We start from the raw sequence: 18,024 nt of genomic DNA, 5'->3' as shown, positions 1-18,024 counted from the left end.
AAAGCAGACCAACCTTCCACAGGATACAGATAGATTACCTGTTGTTTTTACCTAAATCCAACTTTATTTTACAGGGCTATTCCTAGAACCTGAATCAATGCAAGTTTGAAAATGGTCTGCAATTTAAATATACATACACTTATTACAGCTCTTTGTTGTTTTTTTTAGATGAAGTAAAATGATGGAATTATTATGCACACTGGCAGATCACGCTAATGATATTAACAGCTGTGCCTTCTCAGACTCATATCTCGCTACAAGTTCATTGGATAAAACTATAAGGGTTTATTCCTTGAAGGATTTCAAAGAAGTGCATTTTTCACCACTCATAGGACACACATACACGGTGCACTGTTGCTGCTTATCCTATGACAAGCCAATTCTAGCCTCATGTTCAACAGATGGAAAAACGATACTCTGGGATATGCACAATGGGCAGATTATGGCTACATTCGAGCAACCTAATGGTAATCCAGTAAGAGTTTGCAAATTCTCACCCAGTTCAATTTACTTGGCATCAGGTGCAGCTGATGGCAGTGTAGTGTTATGGAATGTCCCCTTGCTGAAATTTCACAGGTTAGTAAATTTATTAAATTGCCTTAGCAGGATTGGAAAAGCAATGTTTTAAATATTTCTATAAAGTTGAATTAATTCTTGTGTTTGTATTATATTATATTATACTCCAGAGGCAGACCCAAACCTGAGGGCATCAAATTTGTTTTATGTACATTTTGAGGCAGCAAACACTCCTTTGTGGAAGCTGGGCAGTTGTGCATATTTCGATGTTTTGGTCAATTAGTGACTGTGACCTAAGCAGAGAATGTCTTAAAATGTAACACCAGGACTAGAGGGGTTGAGTATTATTATTTTATACTAATCAAATAAGTAAAACTTGTTTCTTTTTTTTTTGATATGTGAATTTATTTATCTAGTTATTCCCATTTTAAATGTTAACTTAATAAGGAGATGTCTTAATTGTTTTGTATTGTTTTGATTGTAGTACTTATCTGTAAGTGTTCATAATACATTAAAATGTATTTGCTTCAATTGTTCATATAATTTGCATTGTTTTGCAGTATACTTTATCTTCTCTGATGAAGCCAATTAGGGACAGATATGTAGCAGGGTTAAGTTTGTGAAGTCCACAGTGTGCACTTCCAATTTTCAGAATTAGAAAAGCATTAAATTACAGGAAAGTTTGTGGGTTAAATATATTAAAGGTATCTTTCATTAGTTTAATACTTTTTTTTTTTTTCTATGCATAATGAATATTTTTTATATTACAATCTCAGATTGTTTCACATCCTTTTAATGGTTTAAAGATCTCTGGCGCTATTTGTTTTTAGATATCTGTAGTGTGTCAATTATTAAATACAAAAGCAGTTCTTTCTTTGAGGGGATGGTTTTTGTTTTTAAGAACATGGAAGTTCATTATTTTATTTCCATCTATAATGGGACTCATTCTTTTAATAATATGGTGTTTCTGATTTATATTAGGCATTGTGTTTGACTATATGATATGGTGAGTTAATAACCAAGAGGAAAGGGTTACCAGACCTGTACTGCATGTGATTTCATTTCAACAGAAATCAGATTGTGTGTCTCTATGGTGTTTAGGAAGACATGGTGAGTCATCTCGGGGGATTCTATTGCCGTTGAAAATATCAAGCTCAAGTCATTAGAATATCACCTGAAAGAATCCCTGCCATTTTCGGAATCCCCCGGGATGCAGCTTGATGCAGTGAAGGCAAACAGAGCATTACAAAAGCAACACCTAATCGCCCCTATTTAAAGTATTAAAAAAAAAAACTAACCGCCCGCATCAAGTATTAAAAAAAACAAAAAAACACTGCCCGCACGAAATATAACAAAAAAATCCTACACAAAGTATTAACTCCTAAACCGCAAAATCTCTACATCGCAATAAACCTATTTTCCCTATTAACCCCTAAACCGCAAAACCCCTACATCGCAATAAACCTATTTTCCCTATTAACCCCTAAACCGCAAAACCCCTACATCGCAATAAACCTATTTTCCCTATTAACCCCTAAACTGCAAACCCCTACATCGCAATAAATCAAATTAACTTATTAACCCTTTAAACCGCCAAAACCTACAACACAAATAACTATTTAAATAACTAAGTACCCTAACCTAATACCCCCTAACCCAACAACCCCTAACCTAACACTCCATTAAATAAACCCAAATGACCTAAACTAATACATTCTAAAGTTACAAAAAATAAAAAAAGCTAACATTACAGAAAATAAAAAAATCAGATTACCAAATTTAACAAAATTAAACCTAATTCCTATGAAAATAAAAAAGACCCCCCAAAATAAAAACACCCCCTACTCTAAGAATAAACTACCAGTAGCCCTTAAAATGGCTTTTTGCAAGGCATTGCCCCAAGATAATCAGCACTTTTACAAAAAATATACAAAGTCCCACCTAACATTAAACCCTGCACCCCCCAAAATAAAAGAACCTATCACTAAAAAAACCTAAACTACCCATTGCCCTGAAAAGGGCATTTGTTTGGGCATTGCCCTTAAAAGGGCATTTAGCTCTTTTACTGCCCATCCCTAATCTAACTAAAACAAACCCCCCCAAAAAACCGTAAAAAATCCTAAGTCTAACCCCCAGGTTGGTACTCACGGTTCCTGAAGTCCGGCGGAGAAGGTCCTGTTCTAGGCGGTGAAGTCTTTTTCCAAGCACAACCTCTTCTTCTTCCAGGAACATCCTGCGCTGAGCGGTGCTGAACACGGAAGACCTCGGAGCTGAACACCGGCGACCCTGGAACTGCAGTCCGGCGACCGCGGAGTCATGGAGCGTGGAGGATCCTCTTTGTAAGATCTCCGCCGTACACTGAATAGTGAATTCAAGGTACGCGATTAAAGATGGCGTCCCTTGAATTCCTATTGGCCGATTTGATTCTTCCATATCAAATCATCCAATAGGATGAGAGCTACTCAAATCTTATTGGCTGTTCAAATCAGCCAATAGGATGAGAGCAAGTGAAATGTTATTCCTATTGGATGATTTGATATGGAAGAATCAAATCAGCCAATAGGAATTCAAGGGAAGCCATCTTTAATCACGTACCTTGAATTCACTATTCAGTGTACGGCGGAGATCGTACGAAGAGGATCCTCCACGCTCCATGACTCCGCAGTCGCCGGTCTGCAGTTCCAGGTTCGCCGGTCTTCAGCTCTGCGGTCTTCAGTTTTCAGCACCGCTCTGCGCAGGATGTTCCTGGAAGAAGAAGAGGTTGTGCTTGGAAGAAGACTTTACCGCCTGGAACAGGACCTTCTCTGCTGGACTTCAGGAACCGTGAGTACCAATCTTGGGGTTAGATTTAGTATTTTTTGGGGGGTTTGTTTTAGTTAGATTAGGGATGGGCAGTAAAAGAGCTAAATGCCCTTTTAAGGGCAATGCCCAAACAAATGCCCTTTTCAGGGCAATGGGTAGTTTAGGTTCTTTTATTTTGGGGGGTGGAGGGTTTAATGTTAGGTGGGACTTAGTATATTTTTTGTAAAAGAGCTGATTATCTTGGGGCAATGCCCTGCAAAAAGCCATTTTAAGGGCTACTGGTAGTTTATTCTTAGAGTAGGTTTTTTTTTTATTTTCATAGGAATTAGGTTTAATTTTGTTAAATTTGGTAATTGGATTTTTTTATTTTCTGTAAAGTTAGATTTTTTTTAATTTTTTGTAACACCGGGATGCAGCCAAGGCAAATAGAGCATTACAAAAAAAAAAAACCTGCACGCAATAAGTATGAAAAAAACACCTAACCACCCGCAATAAGTATTAAAAAAAAAAACACCTTACCGCCCGTACAAAGTATTATGAAAAAAATAAAATAACGCCTGCACCAAGTATTAAGAAAAAACAACTACCTAATAAAATTATTAACCCCTAAACCGCCAACCCTCCACAACGCATTAAACCTAATTTTCTTCATAAATGGAAAGAGTCCTCAGCTGCATTCATTACTTTTGGGAATTCAGAACCTGGCCACCAGGAGGAGGCAAAGAAACCCCAGCCAAAGGCTTAAATACCCCTCCCACTTCCCTCTTTCTTCTCTCAAGTCCATGGCAGAAGCGATGCTACTATCTGTCACACTTGAAGGGCCATGTTCCTGTTCCACGGCATAGATTCCGGTAAGATTGTTTCATTTTACGTTCTTCATGAAATGTACTGTATTACAGATGTTTTTCCAAGGGGCTACCACCTCGCAGGACTAACTTATAACACAGGGTCTCAGTGAGGCTCCTTTTGTATCTTGGCATCAAGGGTTAATATCTCCTGAGGGGGGTTATTGAACAGGGTTTTTTTTAATCATGTTTGTTATATGATTCAACCTGCTTATGTGTAGTGTTATTTTGGCTCATGGCTTGTGAAACACTTTACGGTCGGGCACACTTTTTTTGGACTATGCGGTTCACCTGGTGACCGGGCGTGGTCACGTTTTTTGGGCTCCATTTCCGCATTCCTGAAAGTGGGGCGTGGTGTGGTTCATATCAGGTGGTAAGTGCCCCAGCCATTGTGGGTGTCAGGTGCCATTTAGTTTTTTTAGTCCACTCTTTTGTATTCAATATCCTAGTTATGGAGGAGTCTGATATTGTGGAGAAGGACGTCTCTGTTTCAGATTCTACTCCTTGTGCAAAATGCGTATTGCCCCGGATGATACAAGCCTATCAGTTATGTTCTGAATGCAGGTATTAGAGTGCTCAATTCCTCGGGATCAGGGGAATCAAGGGGCCGCTGAGCCATCCGCCTCTGGGGCTTCTGTCATCCAAGTGGCGAGTTCCCTTCCACCATCTCTTACTACGCATGCAGGTAACCCAGACTTTGCTTATCCTTCTCGGGAAGGTGGCTTGTTCCCACGGGTGAGTTTCGGCACTATGTCGCATGTCCATAATTTTGGCACTGGCGAATCTGCAACATCCAGAAAGTTGCTTCAGATATTGTTCGTGTTCCGTTATCCGGGGCTCCTCAGGCATGGGATGGCCTGTTCAGCTCTTTGAGGGAACGACTGTCCCTGAGGCTTCAGGGGGTCAACCCTCGGGGCCGGAGTCATCTTTTTCTCTGGAGGGGGTATGCTGTGCTTTTCGGTATAGACTGGCGTGCCTTCGTGTTCTATTGAGGCACGCTTTAGCTTTCAGAATTAGATATAAGGGGATGAAGTATTCCTCTTATAGGCTTATTTCTTGAGTATCCTTTTCCAGTTATGAGCTTGGAGGAACAGGGTCCCTGTTGGGCTATTCCTGCGGGAGCTTCTGTTCTTATTGGGCGATAACCGACGGGTTGCCTTCTTTATTCACTCCACTTAGGATGATTGTTTATTGCTTACAGCTCATGTTTGTTTTATTTTTCCTTCGGAAATTTTATTTTCTGGAATAGATACTCGCGACCTTTTGATCGCACTGTTTACTTCTGCGGAAGTTTGTCTAGAGGACAGGTTTGGTCCTATGTTTATCTGCCGTTTATTCTCCCTCTGGGGGTGAGGCCTTGGGCACTTGGTTGCAGGCTAGTCCTGCTTGGATTCAGATCCTTCTGTCCCTATTTCAGACTTGTGGCGCCTGTTCTACCTGGCTGATACGGGTAGGGCGCTGAGCGCTTCACATTGTTATTATTCTTGTTTTTTATTTACAAGTTCTGCTGAGCATTCTGGAAGGACCTAAGGGTTTGTGTGGCGAGGAGGATTGGTTCAGTCCTCATTAGTCCATTTTAGCTGGTCGTCAGGGATTCGGTGGAGTCCCGCTGCGACGCACTCAGTTGTTTCCAATGTCTGTCAGGAATTAGAGTGTTCCTTCCCGCGTGGGTGAAGGTTTGGAGGATTTAGGGCCTCCTTGCCGACGGTTCTTGGCCGTCTTGCCTTTTAGGGGCTTTTTGGAGACTTCTGGTCTTTGTCCTTTATCCTTAGTGGTTTAGCCGCCTTCTGGGAGGGCCTGTGGCCTTTTTCCTGTTTTTGGGAAAAAACTATCGGGGACGATAGGCTGTGTTGTCTCCTTCTCCAAGCTTTGCTTAGGGTTTTTTTCTACCGGGGTTGGGATGCTTTGCATTCTTTTTCCCTAGGTGGGTTCCTCTGGTTACATACTCTGAGGTGTTTATGGAGTCGTTTAGGGGCACACTGACGTGGCCTCGTGGTTTGCTCTAGCCTTGCTCTAGTCCCTCTGTCTTTTGAATGATGGGTGCTCTCCTTCATTGGGGGTTCTTCTGTGTTTTGGTGTCTGGATGATTTTCATTCGGCTTTTGTTTTCATCAGTCTATGGCTTCCTGTTTGGGGCTTGTGCGCTGTTGTACCTCTGTGCTCTCCCCCTTGGGGGGGTAATTTTGATCTCCTTTAGGAGGTGGAATTTCCTCTCTCGGGAGGTTGGCTGTCCTTGTGGGCAGGTGATTGAAATGGGCATTTTACTATATAGTGGGTTGTTCTGTTCAATCTGTGGAGATTGAGGTCTCTGTGTTGAGACTGTCATTAGTATTGTGCTGGGTCTTATGACGATCTACTGCATTTCTACGTTCATCTCTATGAGGTTCTCTTGGTAGTTCCTATTTGAGGGACCTATTTGGGTTGGCACCCGATCTCTATTGAGGTTGCTAGGTCTGTCCCATTCTGTCTTTTTTCTGGGTCTTGAGGTACGGTGAGCCTCTTTGAGGTTTAGGTGCTTCTGCATGTTCAAGTTATGCGAGTAGCTTTGATGGCTTGTGGATAGTCTGTGATGTGTCCACTGCTCTGTAGATGTTTTGCAGTTTGAAGGTGGGGTTGGTGCTCTGATCTGGTATAATGGTTAGAGCAACAGCTTAGGTCTTTTGACATCTCTGGTTTGATTCCCTTTAATGGGAAGTGTATTTTTATCAAATCTACTTCAGCTGCTCTTTACTTGCTCTGCAAGTATTTTTATTTCCAAGTCATCCTGGTATGACTATTGCATGTGTTTGATGCAGGTGTTTTCAATCTGGGTTTGTGGCACATATTTTTGCTTCTGAATATCTTTATATTCTGAGTTCCTTGTGACTTGAGGACTTTGTCTTCAGTTGTTATTTTAGGTGTGTTTGCACTGTAATAGGAGAAGTTTTCTTCTCTGTTCTTGGATCCCGGTTCTAATCTTGTGGTTTCTATACTCTTTGGGGTCTAGGCGCTGCCTCCCCTTGTTTCTCAGGACTGTTTTTTGGTCTCTGTGAGGTTGACTTGGTTCTGGAGTTTTTTCCTTATTTTATTTGGAACTTGTTGTACCCTATTTAGGGTCTTCCGGGTATCCTTGTCTGGTTTCTCTGTGTTCTCTTCCTTTTGGGAATTTACGGTAGTTGATCCCTTGCTCTCGTAAGGGGTGTGTTGTGGGGGACCGACTGCTGGGCGATGGTGTCTCCCGGAGGCGTGTTGTCTCATTCTAGTCTATTTTCTGTGGTCTCTAGCAAGGCTTGTGATCTTCTTTGGGTTAGTGTCCTTTTTCAAAGTTTTCTTGGCTTCGGACGAAGCAGGTTTTTTGCTGGATAGGGGTTTCAGGCCTGGTGCCCTCAGAGTGGGCCGCCTTTTGTACCCTCCCGTTTTAGCATTCAGTGTCCTCCTATAGCTTGGGTATTGTTTTCCCAAAAGCAATGAATGCAGCTGTGGACTCTTTCCATTTATGAAGAAAAACATAAATTATGCTTACCTGATAATTTTCTTTTCTTCAAATGGAAAGAGTCTACAGCTCCCCACCCGTATTTTTTCTGTGGGGCGTCTGTTTTTTGTGCTTCTGGCACCTTTTCACCCTGATATTTCTTTTACTGTTCCTTGTTCCTCGGCAGAATGACTGGGGGATGAGGGAAGTGGGAGGGGTATTTAAGCCTTTGGCTGGGGTGTCTTTGCCTCCTCCTGGTTGCCAGGTTCTGAATTCCCAAAAGTAATGAATGCAGCTGTGGACTCTTTCCATCTGAAGAAAAGAAAATTATCAGGTAACCATAATTTATGTTTTACCTATTAACTCCTACACCGCCAACCCCCACAGCGCAAAAACCTAATTTAATGGCTAAGCCCCCTAACCTAACACCCCCTAAATTAACCTCTTAATTACAATAAAAAATTAACTATATTCGATATGCACTCCGGGGGGCGGAGTCTGGCCATGCCGGAACATGGCTGCACAGAGATAGAGCTCCGGGCTGAACAAAGCTTTTTCCTCACATAAGAATTGGTTGTTTGACCCGCAGAGCGCAACGCTTTGAAGCTGGGAGACCACAGAGGCAGTGGGATCCCCCATATAGCGGGATGGCGTAATTTTAGGTCCACGACAGGAGTTATCTCTAACTGCGCATACATCACTGCAGAGACCGGCGCCATATTGGCACACGGAGTTTGACGGCTAAAGCTGATATCGGACCTGTAAAAGGCAGGTGAAAAAACACGCACAACATTGTGAAAACCATCTGACTAGGTGTTATTTCAGAAGCGGATACCAACGCTTGTAGATGGAAGAGAGAAAAAGTTAGCCGCGCAGAGGTGCATCTTATATTGAACAGCAAGGCTGCCATGCCGCTAGCTGTATCGGAAGGCTAAGTTTTAACATGGTTTAACATCACAATATCACCTATACTCAACCTTGCTTGTCTCCTAAGCCACCCCTGTTCCCAACATAATGGAAGTTAATGCTCCACCATAATTAACATAAAGATGTACATCAGGCTCACACCTCACTAACCTAAGAGCTGCAGGCCCCACATGGAAAAGTAACAATAAACTTACAGAGCTCCACAGACATCTCTTGGGTCACTAGCTCCGCTTGATAGAACTCTAATACCTGCTATAAAGTGTCAAATAGCCCTGAAAACAACCATTAAACCTTATTATCTAACATTCTTCATTGGGAGGTGAACAGAGAAACAAGCATGGCATCTAAAAAAGGCGCTAAGATGGACAAAAATAACAAACAACAAGCCGCCCTACCTATGTCAGTGAGCAACTTTTTTGGTCCTAGCGAGGCCTCTAACTTGGAGCAGTGGGACACTGGGGGCAATACACAGAATCCACAAGATGCAGCACAACAACAACTTGCCCCATTAGATCTGATGACACAACTTAAAGCAGACATAGCTAATCTCCCTTCTAAGTCTGATTTTGACTCACTGAAAAACTTAATTAAGTCGCAACTCACCACTATAAGAAAATAAATATTGGATATAGGGTAGAAGATTTGGAGGAGACACAAGAAACGCTGAACTCCATGACCAACTAAATCACGACACAAGCTAACATACATGAGGTTAAGATATCTGCCCTTCAGGACAAAATGGATGATTTAGATAACAGAAATCGCAGAAACAACTTAAGGATCCGTGGAATACCAGAGAAAATTGCTACTGCAGACTTAGAAAAATACATCCAAAATCTATTTTGTCACTTGAAGAAAAATCAACAGGCCCCAGGAGTGGAACGCGATAGGGTCCATAGAGCTCTTAGAACTCCTCCACCGGACACTGCTCCACCAAGGGACGTGATCCTAAGGTTCCTCAGATATAAGGACAAAGAAGAGGTATGGACATTGGCTCGTCAATTAAGAGATATATCATATCAAGACCATAATCTTCAAATTTTCCTGGACCTGTGCCCCAACACATTGCAAAGAAGGAGGGAAGTCGCTTTTATAACCAGAGTGCTCAGGGACAAAAAAATAAGATATAGATGGGGATACCCCTTCAACTTGGTGGTTTCGCACAATGGCAATGTCTTCACCTTCAAGGAACCGCAAGACCTTGAGGCTCTCTCCAAAGGACTTAACTTAACATTCAATATTCCGTCAGAGTTTAACTCTCTGGGGAACAGAGAGGATGGAGAGTCTGTGGAATCCAGACCATTGCAGGAAAGCAATGCTGGCAGGTGGTATCCACCAGCAAGCGCAGAAAGGACAAACATAAACCTGCTACTACTGATGCAATGGTTTCTACCGCACAAGAGACATGAAGCTGATCAAATATGGGTGAGATTGTTCTAATCTTTAACATATGTATGATGTTTGGAAGATGCGAGGTGGTGATGGGCATGGTTGCGTACATACAGAACTGGGAAATATATAGAATGTGCGCTCTTTTAAAGGTTAAACTTAAATATATTAGCAAGGGCAATTACCGTATGTTGTTTCGCATTCCCCCTAATTTATAGCAATAAGCTATATTATTGTTTTTGGACTTTTGTTTTATTGTTGTTTTTTGGTTTTTATGTGTTATGGTTTGTTATGAAAAACTGCATATGCTGACATGTCATTTTCTTAAAAAGCAGGCTAGAAGAGGGTACATAATGTGCTATGGGGTTTACACCACGCATACAATCCTCAGGAGGAAAACATATACACGTTGTTGTGCCTTGGGAGGTCCATGGGTCCTATAGATAAACAAAAGGGCATAACTTTCCTCACAGTTAATGCAAAGGGTCTCAATAGTCCGTTTAAAAGGAATTTAGCTATGAGAGACTTTAACGAAAGAAAGGGCGATGTGATCTTCATACAGGAAACACACTTTTTACAACATAGAGAACCTGACACGTTTAAATATAAATTTGGTGACTCTTTTTACGCCTCTAACAATACCAAAAGGGGAGGAGTGGGAATACTGTTTAGAAGAGGCATATCATTTCAAGTACATAAACATATGAAAGATAAACAGGGCAGATTTCTCATACTAGTGGGTACATTATTCCATAAGCAAGTGACACTCAACGCATACGCCCCGAACACAGCACAGGATGCCTTTTTAAAAACATTGACCAATGCAATTCTAGATGTTTTAAATGGCACTTTAATAGTATGTGGAGATCTCAATTGCACACTAGACCCCACGATAGATAACTCCACAGGGACATCGTCTACTGCACATGCAATTATCAATAAACTTAAAACGTGTCTTAGAGAACTTGCTTTGCATGACATTTGGAGGATATTGCATAGAAAAGAGAGAGATTATACATTCTATTCCCACCCACATGTTAGGTACTCTAGGATTGACTACATCCTCAATGACGTCACTAGCTTAGCACTAGTTAAAAGCTGCATGATATTACCCACGACATGGACGGATCACTCCATGGTAAGTTGTAATATGCGATGGGACACTAGAGATGGAACTAGTTATTTGTGGAAATTGGAAGATAGATTACTAGATGACCCATTATATGCAGAAAAAAATAGAGAAAGCATTACATTGTTTCTTCCAGTTTAATACAATGGAGTGGACGCTAGATATTGCTGGGGAGCGCACAAGTCTGTTATTAGAGGAGAGCTAATGAGTATAAGGGCACACCAATTGAAACAACAGAGAGCCTATTTTGACTCTGTGTTAAATAAATTAGAAGACCTAGAGAGAGATCATAAAAAGAATCCTCGGGACTCACAGATATTAGATCTCTTAGTGGAATATAGAGGTAAACTTAATGCAATAATTGATAAGGAATGTAAGACCACAGCACTCAAACTCAAGCAACAGAATTACGAGGGGCATAATAAATGAAGTAAGTTATTTGCCAGGAAGTTGAAGCGTAAAATAAATAAAACATACATTCTAAAAATCAATGACTTTAAAGGGAAAGAACATACCTCATCTGAAAATATAGCTGAGGCATTTTGTGTATATTATGAGAAACTTTATAATTTGCATGAATCCCCTCTGGAAAACATAGACAAATTTATAGATCAGCTGGTTCTACCTGATATAGAGGAAGAAGACAGGGCTCACCTTAATGAACCTTTCACAATAAATGAAATAAAGAAAATAATAAGGGATCTCCCAAATGAGAAAGCTCCTGGCGCAGACGGCTTCACGACCTACTATTATAAAAAATATATAGACACCCTCACACCACATTTATTAAGATTATTTTAGACTATATCAGAAAAAAACTCCATTCCTAGAAGAGTCTTTGGCAGCGCATATTGTATTACTCCCTAAGCCGGGTAATAAAACGGACAGAGTGGAACATTTTCGGCCTATATCCTTGCTTAATAATGATATAAAAATATATGCTAAACTGTTGACCACTAGATTAAATTCCATTATCCCCCGGATAACTGCTAAAGACCAAGTAGTATTTGTGATTAATAGAGAGGCAAGGGATAACACTGTGAGAGCCATTGGCCTAATAGATTACGCAGTGTCGAAGGATGTCCCCCTGGTTCTAATCTTTACGGACGCGGAAAAAGCTTTTGACCGCGTCCGTTGGAGATTCCTGAAATCAATCTTGGAAAAATTTGGAGTAGGGACCTCATTTATAGCAAAAATTATGACTTTATATAGCTCCCCCTCTGCACAAGTGCGAGTAAACGGTATATTGTCCCAACCTTTCCTAATTAACAACGGCACGAGACAGGGGTGCCCTCTGTCTCCCCTGTTGTTTGCTTGTGTGGTGGAGGCTTTAGCTGTGACAATCAGAAATGACATGAATATTGAGGGAGTTAAAATTAGAGAAACTGATTGTAAAATCATGTTATATGCGGACGACATCTTATTCACGCTCACAAACCCAATCATCTCCATACCAATAATATTGCAGCACTTGAAAGAATTCCAACTCGCATCAAATTTTTTGATTAACAAATCAAAATCAGAGATACTCAATGTCTCACTCCCACAGGCACATCTCACTCAGTTAAAAAAGGATTTGCCCCTTTACGTGGCAAGAAAAATCTTTAAAATACTTAGGGGTCTTCCTTATGAATAACCCACAAGACTTTTTTCAGATTAATTACATCCCATTGCAAAAACGAATAGTAGCTGACCGCTCCTCCTGGAGATCTTTACATACTTCTTGGTTAGGGAGAATAAATATTTTTAAAATGTCTTACCACGTATACTATACATTTTACAGGCTTTGCCTATCCCTTTACCACTTAACTTCCTTCCATCCCTACAATCAAAAATTCTAGAATTTGTCTGGGACAAAAAAAAACACTAGAATAAATAAAAATATCTTGTGTACTCCTTTACAGAGTGGAGGGTTGGGGGTCCCGGACCTGATGAAGTATAGATACGCAATTTACCTACAAAGAGTTATAGACTGGTTCTATAACTTCAAAAATAAGATATGGGTACAAATAGAGCATGAAATGGCAAATATTAGCCACCTGGGGTCTCAATGTTGGACTACCCTTGAGTGTACGCTCAGGGACAATAATTTAAACTTGTTAAGCTCCGAAACTTTTAAAGTATGGAGCAATATCTTATCAAAATTCCCACACATATCTTCTAAACACTCACCTTTGACACCACTATTTGAAAATGGAGAGTTTACTCCGGGATCACGCTTCTCACATCACGTTTCAGGTACGGCAAACAGAACATTGCAGGTGTTTCAGCTGGGCAATGAAAATAAACTACACACAAGGGGGGAATTGATTGAAGGGGGTCTACTGATTTTTAGGTATTGGCTGTTCCACCACCAATGCATCTTGTTTATTTCTAAACATAGTGATAGGAAAAACTTGATTAGGCCCCTGACTCAGTTTGAAACCATGTACACTGCTTCAAAACCGATAAATCACTCTTTGTCATTATTATATAAAATATTACAAATACAGCCCTCAGGACATGTTCCCTATTACCTGGAGAGATGGAACAGCGAATTGGGCATTGATATTAATCAAAGGGAGGCAAAGGGTATTTTCTACAACATCTCAAAATCATCCGTGTCAGCTAATATGATTGAGTTAAATCTAAAAATACTACACAGGTGGTACATGACTCCAGTTAGGATACATAAGCTTTTTCATACACAAAATAACGAATGCTGGCAGTGCGGCTTAGAGAGGGGGACGATGTCCCATATTTGGTGGTCTTGCACTAACATAGTTCCAATATGGGAAACATAGCTGCAGAATCCTCCGAGGTAATAGGCAGACTGCTGCCATTAGACCATAAGTTGTGGGTATTTCTCTGCACCCCTAGAAAATTTACGACAGCACAAAAAATAATGCTACATATTTTAAGTAATACTATGAAAACACTGTTAGTCCAGAAAATGGATCAGCCAATCAGATTGAACTTGAATCTGATTGGCTGATTCCATCAGCCAATCAGAATTTTCCTACCTTAATTCCGATTGGCTGATAGAATCCTATCAGCCAATTGGAATTCGAGGGACGCCATCTTGGATGACGTCCCTTAAAGGAACCTTCATTCTGTGTTAGGACGTCGGAAGAAGAGAATGGATCCGCGCCGGAGGTCTTGAAGATGGAGCCGCTCGTCGTCGGATGGAAGAAGATAGAAGATGCCGCTTGGATGAAGATGTCTACCGGTCCGGATCTCCTCTTCTGCCCGCATAGGATCAAGACTTTAGCCCGATGATGGACGTCTTCAGCCCCCGCTTGGGCTTGGATGAAGACTTCGGAGCCTGGACCAATCGGTGATATCTGGCGTGGTGAAGATAAGGTAGGATGATCTTCAGGGGCTTAGTGTTAGGTTTATTTAAGGGGGGTTTGGGTTAGATTAGGGGTATGTGGGTGGTGGGTTGTAATGTTGGGGGGGGTATTGTATGGTTTTTTTTACAGGCAAAAGAGCTGTTTTCTTTGGGGCATGCCCCGCAAAAGGCCCTTTTAAGGGCTGGTAAGGTAAAAGAGCTTTTCAATTTGTATTTTAGAATAGGGTAGGGCATTTTTTTTATTTTGGGGGGCTTTGTTATTTTATTAGGGGGCTTAGAGTAGGTGTAATTAGCTTAAAATTGTTGTAATATTTTTCTAATGTTTGTAAATTATTTCTCCAACATAGGTGTGTCCGGTCCACGGCGTCATCCTTACTTGTGGGATATTCTCTTCCCCAACAGGAAATGGCAAAGAGCCCAGCAAAGCTGGTCACATGATCCCTCCTAGGCTCCGCCTACCCCAGTCATTCTCTTTGCCGTTGTACAGGCAACATCTCCACGGAGATGGCTTAGAGTTTTTTAGTGTTTAACTGTAGTTTTTATTATTCAATCAAGAGTTTGTTATTTTAAAATAGTGCTGGTATGTACTATTTACTCAGAAACAGAAAAGAGATGAAGATTTCTGTTTGTATGAGGAAAATGATTTTAGCACCGTAACTAAAATCCATGGCTGTTCCACACAGGACTGTTGAGAGCAATTAACTTCAGTTGGGGGAACAGTGTGCAGTCTCTTACTGCTTGAGGTATGACACATTCTAACAAGACGATGTAATGCTGGAAGCTGTCATTTTCCCTATGGGATCCGGTAAGCCATGTTTATTAAGATAGTAAATAAGGGCTTCACAAGGGCTTATTAAGACTGTAGACTTTTTCTGGGCTAAATCGATTCATTATTAACACATATTTAGCCTTGAGGAATCATTTAATCTGGGTATTTTGATAAGATTATATCGGCAGGCACTGTTTTAGACACCTTATTCTTTAGGGACTTTCCCTAATCATTGTCAGAGCCTCATTTTCGCGCCGGTATGGCGCACTTGTTTTTGAGGACAGCATGGCATGCAGCTGCATGTGTGTGGAGCTCTGATACATAGAAAAGTCTTTCTGAAGGCATCATTTGGTATCGTATTCCCCTTTGGGCTTGGTTGGGTCTCAGCAAAGCAGATTCCAGGGACTGTAAAGGGGTTAAATATAAAAACGGCTCCGGTTCCGTTATTTTAAGGGTTAAAGCTTCCAAATTTGGTGTGCAATACTTTTAAGGCTTTAAGACACTGTGGTGAAATTTTGGTGAATTTTGAACAATTCCTTCATACTTTTTCGCAATTGCAGTAATAAAGTGTGTTTAGTTTAAAATTTAAAGTGACAGTAACGGTTTTATTTTAAAACGTTTTTTGTGCTTTGTTATCAAGTTTATGCCTGTTTAACATGTCTGAACTACCAGATAGATTGTGTTCTGACTGTGGGGAAACCAAGGTTCCTTCTCATTTAACTATATGTATTTTATGTCATAAAAAAATTTAGTAAAAATGATGCCCAAGATGATTCCTCAAGTGAGAGGAGTAAGCATGGTACTGCATCATCCCCTCCTTCGTCTACACCAGTCTTGCCCATACAGGAGGCCCCTAGTACATCTAGTGCGCCAATACTCCTTACTATGCAACATTTAACGGCTGTAATGGATAATTCTATCAAAAACATTTTAGCCAATATGCCCACTTATCAACGAAAGCGCGACTGCTCTGTTTTAGAAAATTCTGTAGAGCATGAGAACGCTGATGATATGGTTTCTGAAGGGCCCCTACACCAGTCTGAGGGGGCCAGGGAGGTTTTGTCTGAGGGAGAAATTTCAGATTCAGGAAACATTTCTCAACAAGCTGAACCTGATGTGATTACTTTTAAATTTAAGTTGGAACATCTCCGCGCTCTGCTTAAGGAGGTGTTATCCAATTTGGATGATTGTGATTATCTGGTCATTCCAGAACCACTATGTAAAATGGAAAAGTTCTTAGAGGCCCCGGGGCCCCCCGAAGCTTTTCCTATATCCAAGCGGGTGGCGTACATTGTTAGTAAAGAATGGGACAGGCCCGGTATACCTTTAGTACCTCCCCCCATATTTATAAAATTGTTTTCCTATAGTCGACCCCAGAAAGGACTGATGGCAGACAGTCCCCAAGGTCGAGGGGGCGGTTTCTACTCTACACAAGCGCGCCACTATACCCATAGAAGATAGTTGTGCTTTCCAAGATCCTATGGATAAAAAATTAGAAGGTCTGCTAAAGATGTTTGTTCAGCAAGGTTCCCTTCTACAACCAATTGCATGCATTGTCCCTGTCACTGCAGCCGCGTGTTTCTAGTTTGATGAGCTAGGAAAGGCGATTATTAGTAATTCTTCTTCTTATGAGGAGATTATGGACAGAATTCGTGCTCTTAAATTGGCTAATTCTTTCACCCTAGACGCCACCTTGCAATTGGCTAGGTTAGCGGCGAAAAAATTCTGGGTTTGCTATTGTGGCGCAGAGCGCTTTGGTTAAAATCTTGGGCAGCGGATGCGTCTTCCAAGAACAAATTGCTTGACATTCCTTTCAAGGGGAAAACACTCTTTGGCCCTGACTTGAAAGAGATTATCTCTGATATCACTGGGGGCAAGGGCCACGCCCTTCCTCAGGATAGGTCTTTTCAAGACCAAAAATAAACCTAAGTTTCGTCCCTTTCGCAGAAACGGATCAGCCCCAAGGGCTACGTCCTCTAAGCAGGAAGGTAATACTTCTCAAGCCAATCCAGCCTGGAGACCTATGCAAGGCTGGAACAAAGGAAAGCAGGCCAGGAAACCTGCCACTGCTACCAAGACAGCATGAAATGCGGGCCCCCGATCCGGGACCGGATCTGGTGGGGGGCAGACTCTCTCTCTTCGCTCAGGCTGGGGCAAGAGATGTTCTGGATCCTTGGGCGCTAGAAATAGTCTCCCAAGGTTATTCTCCGGGGAGTGATTCATCCTGTTCCATTAGGAGAACAAGGGATGGGGTTCTACTCCAATCTGTTCATAGTTCCCAAAAAAGAGGGAACGTTCAGACCAATCTTAGATCTCAAGATCTTGAACAAGTTTCTCAAGGTTCCATCGTTCAAGATGGAAACCATTCGAACACTTCTTCCTTCCATCCAGGAAGGTCAATTCATGACCAAGGTGGATTTCAAGGATGCGTATCTACATATTCCTATCCACAAGGAACATCATCGGTTCCTAAGGTTTGCATTCCTGGACAAGCATTTCCAGTTCGTGGCGTTTTCTTTCGGATTAGCCACTGCTCCTAGGATTTTCTCATAGGTACTAGGGTCCCTTCTGGCGGTGCTAAGACCAAGGGGCATTGCTGTAGTACCTTACTTGGACGACATTCTGATTCGAGCGTCGTCCCTTCCTCAAGTAAAGGCTCACACGGACATTGTCCTGGCCTTTCTCAGATCTCACGGATGGAAAGTGAACGTGGAAAAGAGTTCTCTATCTCCGTCAACGAGGGTTCCCTTCTTGGGAACTATAATAGACTCCTTAGAAATGAGGATTTTTCTGACAGAAGCCAGAAAAACAAAACTTCTAGACTCTTGTCGGATACTTCATTCCGTTCCTCTTCCTTCCATAGCGC

At 41.5% G+C, this 18,024-nt stretch overlaps 1 protein-coding gene across 2 annotated transcripts in view; it reads left to right on the top strand.

Moving 5' to 3' along the window:
• The window catches only part of WDSUB1 (WD repeat, sterile alpha motif and U-box domain containing 1), a 309,582-nt gene that overhangs the window by 33,686 nt on the left and 257,872 nt on the right, over window positions 1–18,024 (top strand). For both annotated transcript variants that reach the window (XM_053698334.1, XM_053698333.1), the window contains exon 2: window positions 169–576. In XM_053698334.1, the coding sequence (XP_053554309.1) occupies window positions 179–576 (398 nt within the window). In that variant the 5' untranslated portion in view covers window positions 169–178. The remainder of the gene's footprint in view (window positions 1–168; window positions 577–18,024) is intronic.

The sequence above is a fragment of the Bombina bombina genome, chromosome 1, assembly GCF_027579735.1.
Source record: "Bombina bombina isolate aBomBom1 chromosome 1, aBomBom1.pri, whole genome shotgun sequence".
NCBI classification, from domain to species: Eukaryota; Metazoa; Chordata; class Amphibia; order Anura; family Bombinatoridae; genus Bombina; species Bombina bombina.
This window is presented reverse-complemented; position numbering and strand designations above follow the sequence as displayed.